The following is a 15232-nucleotide window of genomic DNA, read 5'->3' as shown; positions in this document are numbered from 1 at the left end:
CTTGAAATATTTAGAGAGACTTGAAATCCAGGTTTGTGTTGTATTCTCCTTGCTCTTAACTGTTAGCAGCTAATTGAAATAAAACATCAACACGATACCTCCGGGACCACTGTTGTCCCACGGGCCACCGTCTGGGATATCTGGACCGGATGCTCCAAGTCTCTGCGGTCCCCAACCTTGGTGTTACTTTCCTCGGCCCCCGGCCCTCCCCTTCGTCATATGCCTGTCTTTGTCGTGAGAGGGAGTGGCCCGGCCACCTGCAGTCTGCTTCCCTGCCGGATGCGTCGCATTTTGCTGGCCTTATTCTGAACACTTAGTCAACCGCATGGGCTGGATGCCACATGGATTGTCCCGAGGCCACTTGTCCCCTCCCATGAACCTCCTGGGAATTTCCCAGTTTGGCGGTTGGTCGAGTCGACAAGTCAGGGGCCAGAGACGCTCCTCTCCCCAACGTGGACCCATCCCAGGGGGCCCTGAGTTCTTTAAGCCCCAAAGAGACCGGTCCAGCAGGTGGATCCTCACAGGCCCTCAGGATGGTGGCTGGAAGCGACCTCAGGGCCCCAGGGCCTGGGGCACTGCTGTGGCTCTAGCCAAGTCTAGAAGCCCTGCCTTCTGAGCCTCAGCCCAGTTCAAAGAGTGTGGCAGAGTGGAAACAGCTGGACCTTTGCCGTCAGCATACCTGGCTCTTGTCCCAGTGCCCCCACTCACTGAGCCGCAGGACCTTGTCTCCGTCACCTCATCTGGGAGGCGGAGCTGACATGAGCACCTTCTTCGTGGGCCAGCGTGTGTGCGGCATGCCGAAAGCCTGCCTCAGAGCGGGTCCTCAAAGCCTGATGCGCCGGTCCTCCCCTCTAACCTCCACGCTGGTCGTGCGGGCTCTCCAACACCAGCCTCAGGCCAGCTCCTGAGACAACCAGCTGAACCCTGTGTCCTCCTCAAGGACCAAGGGTCCACCCTGAACCCAGGCTTCTTTTTCAGCCGTGCAAACTTGACAAGACACCCCAGGAGGAGCCCCAAGGCCCCTTACGTTCCTCTGAGGGGCCCGGAACGTGGCTTAAGTCGCCAACATCCTGCTTCCTGTCTCTCACCAAACGTTTCTCCAAAGCCCCCAGTGTCCACAGCGCTGCCCCGGCCCCCCCCCACGTACCCAGTACCAGTGCCCACTGACCTGTGTGTGTTTCCTCCCCGCAGGGCCTGATGGGTCCCCGAGGACAGCCGGTTAGTACCTGACCCTAAGGGCCCCCAGAGGGGAGGCTTCGGGCCCCTGTGGCCTCAGCTTCACTTTCTAACTCTGTCGTTCCCGTCTCTTCCTAGGGACCTCAAGGACAAAAAGGAGAAAAGGTAAGCCTGATGGAAATTTTCCAGAACTTTCATCTCAGGAAACAGCGCCCCTGCCCCCCACGTTAGAAAGCAGTCCAGAGTGGCTATTTTCAAATGTTAGCAGAACCGGGGCATCCCCGGCGGTGCTGCGGTGTGTGAGAGAGAAGAGAGAAGCTGCCTTTGGGAGGTGTTCCCTCGGCGGGAGGGGTGGCCCGGAGCCCGGCCTTTCTCAGACGCCCCTGCCCGCCCGCCACCCCCAAGTGCTTCCTGATGCGCTGCCATGAGCTCTAGGATTTTGAGGTGTCAGTTTGCAAACTGGCTTGGCTCCCTTCCTGGCTGCCTACATTCTCCACCTCCTTACGTTTCTGACGGAGGCTCTGCTGGGCTTGCCACAGGCGAATGGCACAGGAGCCTGGCACCCCCACCTCAGAGAAGGAGTCTCCGAGAGCCCCGTGGCCCCCAGCCCTCTTAGTGTCTGGAGTTCCCATCCACGGGCTCCTGCTCAGGGCCACTGGGGGGACGCACCCAGAGCATCGACCTTTCTGGAAGATACCTGCAGCCAGGCAAGGAGCCTAACTCCTGAGTGCGGTCGTGGCACGTGGGGGTATGGCAGCGGAATCCTGCCTGGGGTCCGTGGGGCCAGAGCCAGGCAGGCCCTTGGGGCTTCTTCTCTGCTGCCAGCCAGGGGCGAGGGAGGGAGTTGGTCCAGGACCAGAGCAGGGCCGGTGGGCGATGAGCATGTGGGGGGGGGGGGGGCCCTGAGGGCACGATTGCCCCTAAAAGTGCCTAACGCCAGCCTCTCCTCTCCCTTCCCCAGGGTCAGTGTGGAGAGTACCCACATCGGGTAAGTGAACCCCTAAAACTGAGTCTCCCTGGGGCACAGTCCCCTGCTCAGCCTCACCTCCCTGGGCCCCCAGCACCTACAGAGGTTGGGGAATACTCAGCAGCCCGCGCGGTGGCCGTGGGGATGGCAGGCCCCCAGGACGGCGCCCGGGGGTCAGCAGTGTGTTTGTGCAGAGCTGGTCTCCAGCGCCCATGTTCTCCGCCCCCCCCCCCGCCCCGGGGTGTGTCTTTGTATGTTTGTCCCTGTGCTGGAGGGCCTGCCAGCCTTCCGGCATGTTTGTGTCTGGAACTCCGGGCGTCCAGCCCTGCGTCTCCTCCGCGCATCACCTCCTCCGTGAGGCTGTGCAGCTTGTGCAAGTGTGCGTGTGTGTGTGGCTGAGTGCGTGTGTCTGGCGGCCCGCCCGGGCTGAATCAGAGGGACTTTTGGGTTAGTCATTGTTTCAGATGACCCCAACCTCAGTGGTGGGAGACAACTGGGAGCTGGCCGCATCGATTCAAGGATAAAATCTCCCCTGTGCCTCCTTAGGAACAGAGGAGGCCCTCTCCGAGCAGGGTGGGGATTTCTGAGCTGGGAGGGTCTCCCAATCGCCCCCCATGCCCCAGCTCCTTCCTTTTCCTTGCTCTGCCCCTGAATACAGAGCCCAAAGCCTGCTGCAGCCCATTAGGAAGCTTCAAATGGGTACACTGATGGCAGGGGGTCATTCTTGGGACAGGGAGGGCAGAGACGTGTGCCCTCCATCGAGGGCCCCGGTGAGCTGGGACCAGAAAAACGCCACTCTCAGATCCCGGCGGTAGGAGTAAGGAGGGCTAGCATCTTTAGGTGCCCATCCCTGTGCCCTGGGCCTTATTGTGCCCAGAAACACACACACACACACACACACACACACACACACACACACACAGTGTGGCTTCCCTGGCTGCCCAGCCCCACGGGGCAAGGGGACTGAGGGACTGCAGACAAGCACAAGTCAGGCTTGGAGTCCGTCTGGCTCCAGAAGGCCACTGGAAGGGCCTCGCTAGCAGTGGTCAGCCACCCGGACTCTGACCCCTGGGTTCCTGGGCCTGGGAGAGGATGCAGGGGGTCCACAACATGGGCAGCTGGGCCGGGCCCGGGCAGGGGGCACAGGCCGGTAGCAGCACAGACAGAACTAGCCCGTCAGTGGCATGATCTCCAGGGACGTGGGGGCCCTGGTGTTCCGGCCAGCCTGATCCTGATACAATAATAGAAGGTCAGCTGTGTTTATTTGAAACGATGGGCTCACAGGATTGTTATGTTACCCGAAAGAAAGACAGCATCCCCCAGCACCAAAGACAACAGGGCAGCAGACGCTTTGGCAGTGTTTCCTTAGTGAACGTGTGGGGGTGGAGGTGGGGGAGGGCTCTCTGCCCCTCAACCGAAGACAAGAAGAGGGAGAGAGCAGTAATAGAAGGCTCCAGAAGCACCTTGGCCACGGAGTGCAGCAAACCAATGACGATGGCAGTGTAGGGCACAAGTCAGGCCGGGAGGAGAGTGGATTTGGTTGGGGGCTCAGCTGACGGACAGGGAGAGGCAGCTGGAAGTTTATCTGGACGTGGGCAGGAAAGCAGGGGGCATCTAGGGAGAGTGCTCTGGTGGTTCTCCGAGGGGTTTGCAGGCATGGTGGGGTGGCAGGCCTCCAGGCCCACAAGATAATGGGGGACCTGGGCTGGTCCCTGCCCCGGTTCCAGCCTGCAGCATCCCAGGGAGGGAGGGAGGGGAGGGGTAGGGAGGGGAGGGGTGGAGTGCCCTGGGGCGGGGAGCAGGGCCCCTGGTGTGTGTGGGCTTCAGCCCTCACGCCCCCATCGCCCTGTCTCTGCCACCTCGGTCCCCTCCCATACCAGGAGCACCCGAGCGGCACTTTTTCGTCTCTGCGCTCCAGTCAGATCATTACCCTGAAGGTTTGTGGATTCTGGAAGGACTCTGGGCCCCTCTCTGCTGAGAGGCTCCCTGGACGCAGAGCCCAACATTGCACGTCCCCAGACCCCACAGTGGGAGATGGCTGGGCTCTCGGGGCGGCCGCAGTCCCTACAGGCAGCGGTGACCTAGAAGGGCCACAGCTGGGCTCCCCTTCTCAGCCCAGGGAGCCCCCACTTCTTAACACTCATCCCGGGGGCTTCGTGTGAGTTAAAATGCCTTCAGAAACGAGAGGTCAATTATGTGCATCTTTGCTGTCACACGGGTTCTGACCACTTCCTAAAGCCATGGGGTGCTCAGTTTTGATTGGTAGGGAGACTGAATGCAACGAGAATTTCCAGAAATGAAAATCACATCAGATAATGTGATGGAGAGTTGCCTCCCCCCCAAAAGTGGTTGAACAGGCTGGAGACATCTTTGCCCAGCCTTTATTTTCCAAACCCACCGGCCCCCGGGGCGGGGGGGAGACCTCAGTAGCACTTAGCCTGCGCCCACACCAGCCACACCCTCGGCCGGCTCAGCCCCTGGGAGCCCAACTTGGCACGGCCCCTGACCGTCCTCCCCAGATTTGCTGACACCAGCCCTTCTCGTCCGACCCAGAGGTTGCCACAGACCAGCTTGGCTTCGAGTACCAATGTAGCCAGTCCCGTGGCTCCCCACCGGAGCCTCTGTGTGCTCCACCCTTGGCCAGACAGCCCCCATCCACCCCCAGGGACAGGAAGGGACAGCAGTGCAATGGTGGGCTGTGTGTCACGAGGCCTCTACGGCCCAGCCGAAGAGGCCCACTCTCCCGGGCTGGGGGTGCTGCTGCTGGCCAAACCCCCGAGGGCCGCTGCCCTTCAGGGATGCTGTGCCATCCAAGGGCAAGCTCATTGCTGCACCCCACGAGCCACGAGAGGGCCCCGTCCACACCTTCCCTCACTGTGCCTCATGCTCACTAATCACTCTTCTCTCTTCCTCTCCTCCCCTCCCACTTGGCCACCCTGCCTTCCTGGCGACATTCGGCATCCTTCTGAACATCTGCGATCTTTGGCCTTTGCCCTCTGGCCTTCCAACTCATCTTTCTCCTCAGCTGCTGCCTCTCCTCAATTCAGTGCGACTGGCTCCACCCCCAGTCATAAAAAGGCGGACCTTCCAGGTAGACACCTTCCCTTTGTCGAGACCACGAGTGGCTTCCCCAGGGGCTCGGCGGGTCTCCCGGCCCCGACGGGCCAGCGGGGACGGTAGACAAAGCCAGAACCTCACTCTCCTTCAGTTACATTCAATGAGACGAAGACGGACCCGCGAATGTCATGGATGTGGAAATACACAACACCCAAGCCCAGGAGATCCACAACTGTCACACACCTCTGTTCCTCATAACAGTCACCAGCGACAGCCGCCACTGGGCCTGTGCGTTGTACAGATGTGACTTCATTTAGTTCTTTCAGCAGTTTTATGACTTAGGCATGATCATCCCTATTTATTACTAGTATTATTATTATTATGAGGAAGTCAAGGTTCGGAGATAGTAAGTCAGTTGCCCAAGGTCAAGCACCTAGTAACTTACAGAGCACCCAGCTTCTCTGACTCTTATTAGCTGTGGGCTTTGGGGCAAATTGCTTAACCTTTCTGTGCCTCAGGTGTTCATTTGTAAAACGAGGATAATAGCAATTCCTACTGCACGGGGGTATTGTGTGTGCAAAGCACTTGGCATTGCTCCTCGCATTGTTTCAGTGCTATGATTAAATCGAGGCTCTGAGAAGTAAATTTGTGCCCAAGGTCACGCAAACAGCAAGTGGCAGAATGGGAGCCCGGCAACCGGGTCTTCAGACCCCACCCTCCCGGCTCGCTCAGTTGGACCCGCACCCTTTATATTTAGAAATGGATCACTTAGCACCTGATGGCTTGTAACCTGAGTCTGAGGAGTGAGGGAATTTGGAGGGGGAATGTGGCCCACGACCAACAGGTGTAATGGCTATGAGCAACTGCTTCCTTCTTCCTGCCTTATGAACCCAAGGCGGCTGGGAGAGGACCAGGTGACCAAGAACGGAAAACAAGAGACCACAGAGCCAGGGATCCAGGCAGAAGCATTGCAGCTTGATTCCAGGCCAGGCAGCCCGCGGCTGCCGCTGATGCCCCTGGCCTTCCTCACGCTGGGCAGGAGCTACCCCCAAGGCCGTGGGCATGTTGGACGTGGCAGGGCTCTGAGATGCTCCCTGAAAGCCTGACGGCAGGGCCTGGAGCCACCATCTGGCCATACTCAGGAGTCACGAGCCCAGAGGCCAGCGTGTTGAGGCACCTGGCTGCACGAGGCTGAAAACTCACTCCAATTAACAACTAAAAATACAGAGGGACACGTGATGCATGTGCCACCCGAGCCCACATATCCCATTACAGCGGCCAAATCCTCGAGAGTCTCCATATGCTCCCAAGGCTTACTCCAAGCGTGACTCTTCAGGGGGCCCCCCGGCCGCTCAGAGAGGCACCAGGCCCACCCCTCTGTCACCCCCCCCCCACACCCCAATGTCAGACCCCGTTCCAGAAGAGCTGTCTTGCTGTCAGAATGGCCATTCGCCTCAACCCCCGAGAGCCACCTCCTGGCCTCTGTTGCTTTAGCTGCTGTAGGCTGAGCCCTCGCCGGGCCCCAGGCACTGCTGTAAGAATGCCACACGGATTAGCTCTTGTAATGTCACACCAGTCACCCGCCAGGGCGGGTGCCGTCATCGTCATCCCCATCTTACAGATGAAGAAATTGAGAGGGGCCCAGGCTTCGATCCAGGCCACTGCGTGTTACTGCCTCCCTTTTCAAGAGCAGGGCGCGGGTGAGCCAGAACTTTCTGTGCTGCCCTGACCTGGTTTCCGGAGTAGGGAGGAAAGAACAGGGGCCTCTCCTCTGCCTGCCGCAGGTTTTGCCCGGAGAATAAGATTTTTATGCTGTCGGCCCTCATGGGACATAGAAAGGCTTGTCCATTTCCTATCGATAAACCAGTATTGATTTTACAGGCTCTGTAAGAGGCTTAAACGTTGGGTCTAACATCTGCTGACAGAGGACACTGTATGAAATACGATGTACTTAGCAGATGGCGTTGGAGGTCACTTCCAAAGTGCAGAAAGTTGGACAGTGAGTCGTTTTTTCTGGGGGAGGGGGCTTATTTGGAATGAATAAGAATAGTCCGGAGTTCCAAGTTTGGGTCCTGGCTCCCCACTGAATTCTCCACGTGGCCTCCGTCAGGGAGGTCCACTTCTCCGAGCCCGTTTTCTCTTCTGCAAAACGTGACTTGTGACCCATCGCTGCCCCTGCCTCCTCCACCATGGACACTCCGCGCCCTGCAGCGGCTTCTCAGAGCGGGCAGCAGGACGAAACCCCGGGTCATCTGCGCCAGCACGTCCCGGCCAAGGGAGGTGGAAGCAGGTGCTGCTAGGATCCCACAGTCCTCCTTCTGAAGCTGGGCGCCCCCACCCGTACTCATCATTTCCTCCTGTGGGAATTGCCGAGAGCACACTGAAGCCGCACCTCCGGCCGCCTGTGTCCCCCTGCATCCCAGCCTGGAGCTCTCGCACGCCTGCCCGGCCATCCGCAGGGATGGGCTCCCTCTCACAGGAGCTGAGCCCAGATGGTCCGTGGGGAAGTCGCTTAGAAAATAATATGACAGCATCGGTCTAGATCTAGGATGATTCGGCTGGGCCCCCAGTCCCATGATCTGGGTCACATGGCCAGGCTCTCTCCTCCTCCTGAGGGGGACCCGATGCCACCCCTAGCTCCCTGGGCCCTCGGTCCACCCTGGGCACAGGGACGGTGGGTGACAAAGGCTGGGCTCAGAGCAGCTGACTGAGGAGTAGGGGTGGGGCAAAAGAACACTAACTGAGACCCATACAGGCATAAAGCACTTTACGGTTTCAAAACTCAACCAAGTTCAGGGCTGCCAACTCAATTGTCCTGTGAAGCCAGGCACAGATCATGTAGGTGACAGAAGCAGGCCTCACGCAGAAAAGATGGGGGAGGGGAAACCCAGGCCACCTGGACCCGGGGCTCCATCCGTGATCACCCGCAGGAATGTGGGCCTCGAGGGACAGGGCTCTCCCTGTGCCATCAGAAGCCCCCAGCCCAAATGTTTTACATAAAATCACTCACCCAGTTGTTTAGTGAGCCACACCAACTTCTGTGGCGTGTGACCTAAGGCCCTCCTTTGACCGTCCGAGTCAGACAATCAGACAGCAAAATCCTGCGGCAGGAAACGGAAGCAGAAATGTACTGCTCTCCTTCGATGCCCGGCGGGTGGGTGTAGAGAGAGGATGTGACCGTTCACACGGAGGGAGGAGCCGAGGCAGGCCAGGCTGAGGACCACCTGGGCTGGACCCCGGCCATCTGACCAGGCCGGAAATATGCTCGAGGTCAGGTGGGGTCTTCTTGCTCACTCCTCTGCCTCTGGTCCCGGCAGGGCTCCTGCTCAGGGGCCAGCCGCTAGTGTGGCAGATCCTCTCTGGACCCCTCCTCTTGGGAGCCGAGTGTCTTGGCCGTCTCCTTGCTGCCACTGGTCCCTGCATGCAGTCACCACCATGGCATCATCACTGTCACGCCCCACCGCCTTCCCACCAGAGCCCACGATAGGGCCCTCACCGGGTGCATGGCACTGGGGCGGGAGCTGTTCCCCAGCCCTGAAGGTCTCCCTCTAACTCTCATTTCCACCAATCTCAGGGTGAACAGGGCCAGGCCGGTATCCAAGGACCACCGGGGCCACCAGGCCCCCCTGGACCGAGCGGACCTCTGGGGCCCCCGGGACTACCAGGGCCCATGGGGCCACCCGTAAGTATCTCCTTCCTCTCTCTACCACCTCCTCTCCCAAGGTTTGTCCCAAGAATTCTCTGGAAGCATCCCAACTTTGCATAACTGACAAGAATCTGGGTCCCCACCTAACAGGCAGAAACACCTTGGCAAGGCCATTGGACGTAGGTGGGTCACGCAAGAAGCTACCCATCCCTGCCCAACTCAACTGTTGCACTCTGGTTCTGAAAACCCAGCTCCTGAGGCCAGGCCTCAATTCCAGTCTTTGCCTTCCGGGCAGGAAATCACTAAGAGGCTGCCCCTTTCCCAGCCTCGGCAGAGAAGAGCTTGGAGAGAAAGTTCCCAGGGCCACCTTTGAAGGCTGTCCCCTGACCCCTGGGCTTAGAAAAACCTGAGTTGGGGGCAGTGGGTTCTGAAGAAGGTAGCTAAGGGCCATCTGACCACCCGGCACCCTAATGAATATGCCTTTGCTGCTGTATGTGGGTTTTGCACCCCTGGGCCGCCTTCCAGCCAATCTGGATGTCTGGTAAGCCAGGGGGACCCTGAATCAAGCCTGAGGATTGGATCAATGCTGTAGCCAAGGGAGGTCAACAGGTGCCTCCTCCAGACCAGACCATGCTCAGGCAGTAGGTCAAGCCACCAAGGTTTCCAAGCCTTGGTCAAGACCCCGCTCTCCTGGCCTATTTAATGCAACAGAGAACCAAGGCAGAATAACCTGGATTTCTTTGCAGAAAATGGGTCCTCTCAGTCTTTGAGGTAAGACTAAGGCCATATGTTTCTGAAGGGACAGGGTTAAAGGTAACATCTGTTCAACATGGTTTATTCACATGATTGAAGGAAACCTTTATCCTTCTTATGACAAAAGCATCATACATTCATTGAGAAAAATTTCAAAGATGGACAAAGTGTTTTAAAGCGTCTATTTTGCCCTATGCATAGAGTTCCCCGTTATTAACATTTCGGAGGGCGCTTCCATTTTTCTCCTTAGACGTAGCAGCACTCACGCATTTTCCAGGTCCGCAAGCGTGCTGAATAATATAACGGTTTGTGTCCTCTTATGTTTTTTACTTAATATCATAAACCACTCCCTTTCCTACGGCCGAAGTCCCCCGTGATGTGTATCTTAGGGCTGCTGCTGGGCCTATTTACAAATAGTTAATGAGTTCCTTCTGTAATATATAGCCTTGACCATAAATGTGTGTGTGCATCTCTGATTCTTTCGCTGCAACAGATTCCCAGAGGTGGGGAATTGCTAGGTCAGCGATGTCCCTGCCAAATAGTCCTCGATGACAACAGCTACTTTCCAGGTCATGCGGCCACAAACCTGGGCCCCTCAGCTGCTCTTGCCACCGATGCTGAGGTCCCGGTGTAGCTGAGGTTGCTACCAATGCCGGGCAACAGCCCTGGCCGCCCAGGGCACCCAGCTTGGCACCTCAGCAGTGTGAAAACCTAGCTTGCCAGCTCTCCCGCCCAGCTTGACCTCCACAATAGATTTTAAATATTTCTGTTTTGGACCCCGGGGAGAAATATTAGTCTCACTTCTATGGGTTTGGAGATGGGAAAATGGAAAGCCTGAAAGGAAGTGAAATTTAGGGACCTGAACCCAACCCAGCCAAGAAAACCAACAAAGTACTCAAAATCCACTTCTTTGAGGACCCCTACCCCCTGCCCCCCCAAACGTATTGGGTTCCTACTCACTGGACCCAAGCCAGATGGTTTTCTTTGTTAGGTTGTTTATAAAGAAGAAAAACCAGGAAGCATGTTTTGAAACCAATTGAAACAGACCAGATTTGGGCATTTTGGTTTCCTTCAGCCCACGTTTGCTGCCCACACCTACGCCCCAGACCACAGTGGAGCCACAGCCTTCCTTCGCCTCTCCCTTGGGCTCCCGCAGGCCCTGGGCCCACACCACCTCCCCACGGCTAACTGCTGTGGTCACAGCGCCCTGGGGCAGAAGGAGACAGAAGGCTCTTCAGGAGGCTGACAGGGCCAAAGAAAGGCAAAACCCAGGCTCTGTTGGGCAAGGTCGGCTTCCCAGGGAGGGGTCCCAATTAGGAGGCGGGTGGGCGGGGACCTGGACCAAACCACACCGTCAAATTAGCAGGATGCCTATTTTCCAGTGGGCGGGCACAGCAGAGATGCCCACGGTGCCCACATGGCACCAAAGAGGCCCTCGAGCCTGTCGTCCCCGTGTGCCCTCGGCAGGTTTCAGATACCGGTCCAGGATCTTCTAGACCCGCTCCCTAGCACATCCAGAGCTCATTATCGCTGCTCGGGCCCTCCTCTGGCCCGGCCTCCACCACGCACACACCTAACCTGCACTGTCTCCCTGCAGAGTCCATCTCTACTCACCTTGCTCTTGCTTCCACAGGGCTTACCTGGGCCTCCAGGACCAAAGGTGAGGGCCCTTTGGGGTGACACACTGAATGGGTGGGAGCGCTGTCTGCGGGGGGAGACTCAGCACCTAAGGCTGCCGAGTAAGGAGCTGAGAGGGACCTCAGTGAGGGACGGATCACGCCTGGCTTGCTCCCAAAGCGCCACTCCCCTCTTGGGAATTGCCTGGGTCCCCTAGGCATTGCACACTTTTGTGTGCAGGCACGGTGACGAGTATGGGAGCCGCGGCCCCACCCTCCGAGGAGCTTAGAGTCTGGCTGGAAACTCCAGGTTGATGCCCGGGGCACTGTCACAACGTCCCAATAAAAGAGCGATTCACCTGGAGTCAGAACCGGAAGGGGCCTGCAGGGTCATCGGGTTTCTAGTGAGACCTTGCGTGGAGGCCCAAAGTGTCAGACTCTCCCTCTGAAGCCGGGGACCCCGGGGCTCTGGGGACAAGAAGTCGCAAAGCACTGACGGTGCCCAACCACGTGGCACGTGTGTTTCAGAGGAAGCAGAGCTATTGATCCAGGGTTGGCTGGAAGTCGGGAGGATTCACAGTCGTTGAGACGAGGAAGGGCAATGTGAGGGCGACAGTGCGAGCCAGAATTTGGGAAAGTCCCACTAACGGTCTTCTCTTCGTTCCCCCAGGGAGACCCAGGAATCCAGGGCTACCACGGCCGAAAGGTAAGGAGGAGCGGGAGGGGGAAGGAAAGATCTTACCTCCCGCCCCCCCTAGCAGCCCAAGTGGGACTTCACCATGACGCATGCGGGGTCAGGACTTGTGCCCATGCGTGTTTGCACACACGCTTGCCCAGTGTGAGCCTCACACTTGTGAGGTTGGCTGGACAGGAGTTTGCGTCTCCACTGGGGGGAGGAGGAGGCTCAGAGGGGCAAGACCTTAGGTGATGAGTGGCCCAGCCAGACCTCAGACTCAGGTGGGTCCCTTACCACCAACTGGGGCCCTGTATCTGTACCAAGGCAGTCAGGTTCTCACTGGCCCCCTGAGGGCCTGGTAAATGGGAACAGATTACCAGGGCCCACCCTGGGCAGAGGTCCATGCTGAGCATGGTGGGGAATATGGAGGTGGGGTCCCAACCCCACTCTCTGGCAACTTGCAGTCCAGAGAGACAGAGATTCCTATACAAATAATCCCGGTGAAGGCAGGTTGTGCTAAGCTACCATCACAAAGCACTGTGTGAATATGGGTAGTGGGATAGAGAGATTCATCCCAGGCTGGGAGGGGTTTGGGAAGCCTTCGGGGAGAAAACAGCCTGTGAGCTCAATCTTGGTGAATGGGTGGGCGTATCGGTTATCCGTAGCTGTGTAGCAAACCGTCCCAAACTTCCTGGCTTCAAGTGGTAATTTATTTCTCACTCTGGTTCTGTGGATTGGCCATCTGGGAGTTCTGCTGGTCTCCTCTGGGCTCACTCGGGCCGTTGCGTTAGATGATGGGTGGAAAGGCCAGAGAGGCCAAGACGGTCTCATCTGCACGTTTGGGGGTTGGTGCTGGCCGTGGTCTGGGTGTCTCTGTTCTCCCCCGTGTGGCGTTTCAGCCATCGGCAGGCGACACAGGTTTTCTTACAACATGGCAGGCTCAAGGCAGTGTTCAAACCCGCAAACATTGAGAGCACAAGAGCTTTTCCAAAGCGGTCAAGGCAGCACACTTTCTGCTATCCTATTGGTCAGAAGAAGTCACGTGGCTAAGTCACGCGCGTCAGTGGGGTGCTGGAGGAGACGCCGCCTCCACTTCTTGTGGAAGGAATAGCAAAGCACCCATGGCTGTTTTTAATCCACCACGGTGATCCTTCAACCAGCAGATCTGAAGGGACATGGCACTTTAGACAGGGAAACAAGTTGAGCAAAGGCCCAGGGGCAGTCATTACAATAACGATAATAACTTACAAATGATGTTAATAATAGTCACCACTTACTGAATGCCTACCATGTGCCCAGGCTGTCCTTCAATGTGACCTGCGTTATTTCTAATCCTAAGACCACACTGCAAGGCTGGTACTATTCTTTTTTTCTTTTTTTTAAATGCTTATTTATTTTTGAGAGAGAGAGAGAGAGCAGGGGAGGGGCAGAGAGAGAGGGAGACAGGATCTGAAACGGGCTCTGGGCTGACAGCAGCGAGCCTGACGCGGGGCTCGAACTCATGGACCGTGAGATTGTGACCTGAGCTGAAGTCGGACGCTTAACCGGCTGAGCCGCCCAGGCACCCTGAGGCCGGTGCTACTCTCCTGTTTAACAAATGACACTGAGGCTTGCCCAAAGTGTCATGGCTCCTCAGGGACAGAGCAGGAACTCCAGCCCAGGCCTGGGTCCTTCCCGTGGTACCACCTGCCACAAGGAGCCTCATGCAGCCCTCTAGACCCAGTGCCAGGAGAAGGAAGGACGCAGGAAGGAGAGGGAGAACGAGAAGGGGGAGGGACTTGGGAACGGGCAAGATTGCTCTGGAGAAGCACATTCCTCACACTCTATAATCGGGCGGCTGCCATCACCACACTGTTTTATGGGAGCTTGGCGGGGGGGCAGGGGGCCAAAATGGCAAGACCTGAGAGACCTTTAATTAGTTCTGCACAAACTGAGAAATTTGTGTTGTGTCAGGAAGTGGAAATTATAGCCTCTGCGGTTGCTTCCATCCACACACACAGGCTTACAAAATTTGCTGCCTCCTGGTTCCGTGCAGGCAGCCAGAAGTTCCCCCAGAGTCACCGCCATGCCAGCGGCGGGGAAACCGTGTGCCACGGCAGGCATCTGCATCCGCGGGCCCACTGGAAATCTGGCTCATCCAGAAAGGAGCTTGGGGGTCTATTTTCCCGAGGTGGGAGCAGGCTCAGCTCAGGGCCAGGGTGTCAAGGGACTCTCAAGAGGCTACAAGTGCCCGTCCCACTGCCCCAGACCCACTGGGGCTGTGGGTGTCTCGAGCCAGTGACCACCATATTCGGGCAAAAGTTTGCTTCCCATCGGAGCGCCGAGACAAGGATGCTGGTGCCCAGGGACAGGTGCCCAGGGACTTCCCATCTCGGGTTTAGCCAAAGTTCACGTGCTCCCTATCCCACCGGTCCTGACCATGGCCCGTTAGAGCTCTGTATCCCCCCGCGTACAGATGAGAAGTTCAGAGAAGTCAGTCCTTTGCCCAAGGTTGCACGCCTGCCGAAAGATCATGCTGGAATCGGAGGCCAGGTCTCATGAGTCCAAGCCCAGGGGCCAGTCTTCTGGCCCAGACACAGAAGTGAGTGTCTACTCAGAGGGTGTCAGCCTAGGCTAAGCTAGCTGTGCACGGACTGTCCTCCCTGTGCCTTCCCTGGAATGTGGAGGCTTATCCCCCGAACTCCTTCTTTGTCTATCTATCTATTCTCTCTTTTCCTCTCTCCTCCCCTCTGTACTTGGAAGGGGTGTGCAGAGGAGACAGCTGGGTGCTGGCAACAGGCACCCACCCCAGCACCCAGGGAGGAGTGAGCGCTGGCGGTGGGAGCACCATACCGGGGCAGAGGCCATAGGACGGCCCCTGTGTTTCGGGTGCAAGGGGAACCCATGGGGTAACCGACAGACCCACATCTGCTTCAATTCTCCGTCCTGGGGACCTGATACACAGGCAGGGAGCCTTTCTTTCAGCATGGGTGGAACTGAACTCTTAGCAAAGATGTTTCGTGGCCTGCAGAGTTTGCTAATGATCGGTTCTGTCCACCACCGCCACCCCTGGGCGGCTGGACCAGGCCTGGCATCCCTCTCAGTGACCAGCCAGGCCAGCAGGCAGTCTCCTTCCCTAGCTCCTTAGGATCAAAGCCCAGGGTGCCAGCAGGCCCCATGCTGCCCCCACCCCGCTCGGGACCAGCCACGCTGCCTAGACACTGTGAGTATTATCGTGTACCCATGTGGTACCGATTTGATCCAAATTTACGACCACCGATCTACTTTAAATGTGTCGTACGATCCAACGTGTGTTTAAAACATTGCAACCTTGGCTCTCTCTCGAGGGGATCGACGGGTAT

At 57.6% G+C, this 15232-nt stretch overlaps 1 protein-coding gene across 7 annotated transcripts in view; it reads left to right on the top strand.

Annotated features, from left to right (window-relative positions):
* LOC132684662 (uncharacterized) overlaps positions 1 to 15232 on the top strand; it is a 79959-nt gene that overhangs the window by 18793 nt on the left and 45934 nt on the right. For all 7 annotated transcript variants that reach the window (XM_078434329.2, XM_078434327.2, XM_078434328.2 and 4 more), the window contains 7 exons: positions 1192 to 1218; positions 1315 to 1341; positions 2138 to 2164; positions 5169 to 5234; positions 8775 to 8882; positions 11233 to 11259; positions 11886 to 11921. In XM_078434329.2, the coding sequence (XP_078290455.1) occupies positions 1192 to 1218; positions 1315 to 1341; positions 2138 to 2164; positions 5169 to 5234; positions 8775 to 8882; positions 11233 to 11259; positions 11886 to 11921 (318 nt within the window). The remainder of the gene's footprint in view (positions 1 to 1191; positions 1219 to 1314; positions 1342 to 2137; positions 2165 to 5168; positions 5235 to 8774; positions 8883 to 11232; positions 11260 to 11885; positions 11922 to 15232) is intronic.

This window comes from Panthera onca, chromosome D2 (assembly GCF_046562875.1).
Source record: "Panthera onca isolate mPanOnc1 chromosome D2, mPanOnc1 haplotype 2, whole genome shotgun sequence".
In the NCBI taxonomy this organism is placed as follows: Eukaryota; Metazoa; Chordata; class Mammalia; order Carnivora; family Felidae; genus Panthera; species Panthera onca.
The sequence above is the reverse complement of the archived record's forward strand: the minus strand, read 5'-3'. Positions and strand labels throughout refer to the sequence as shown.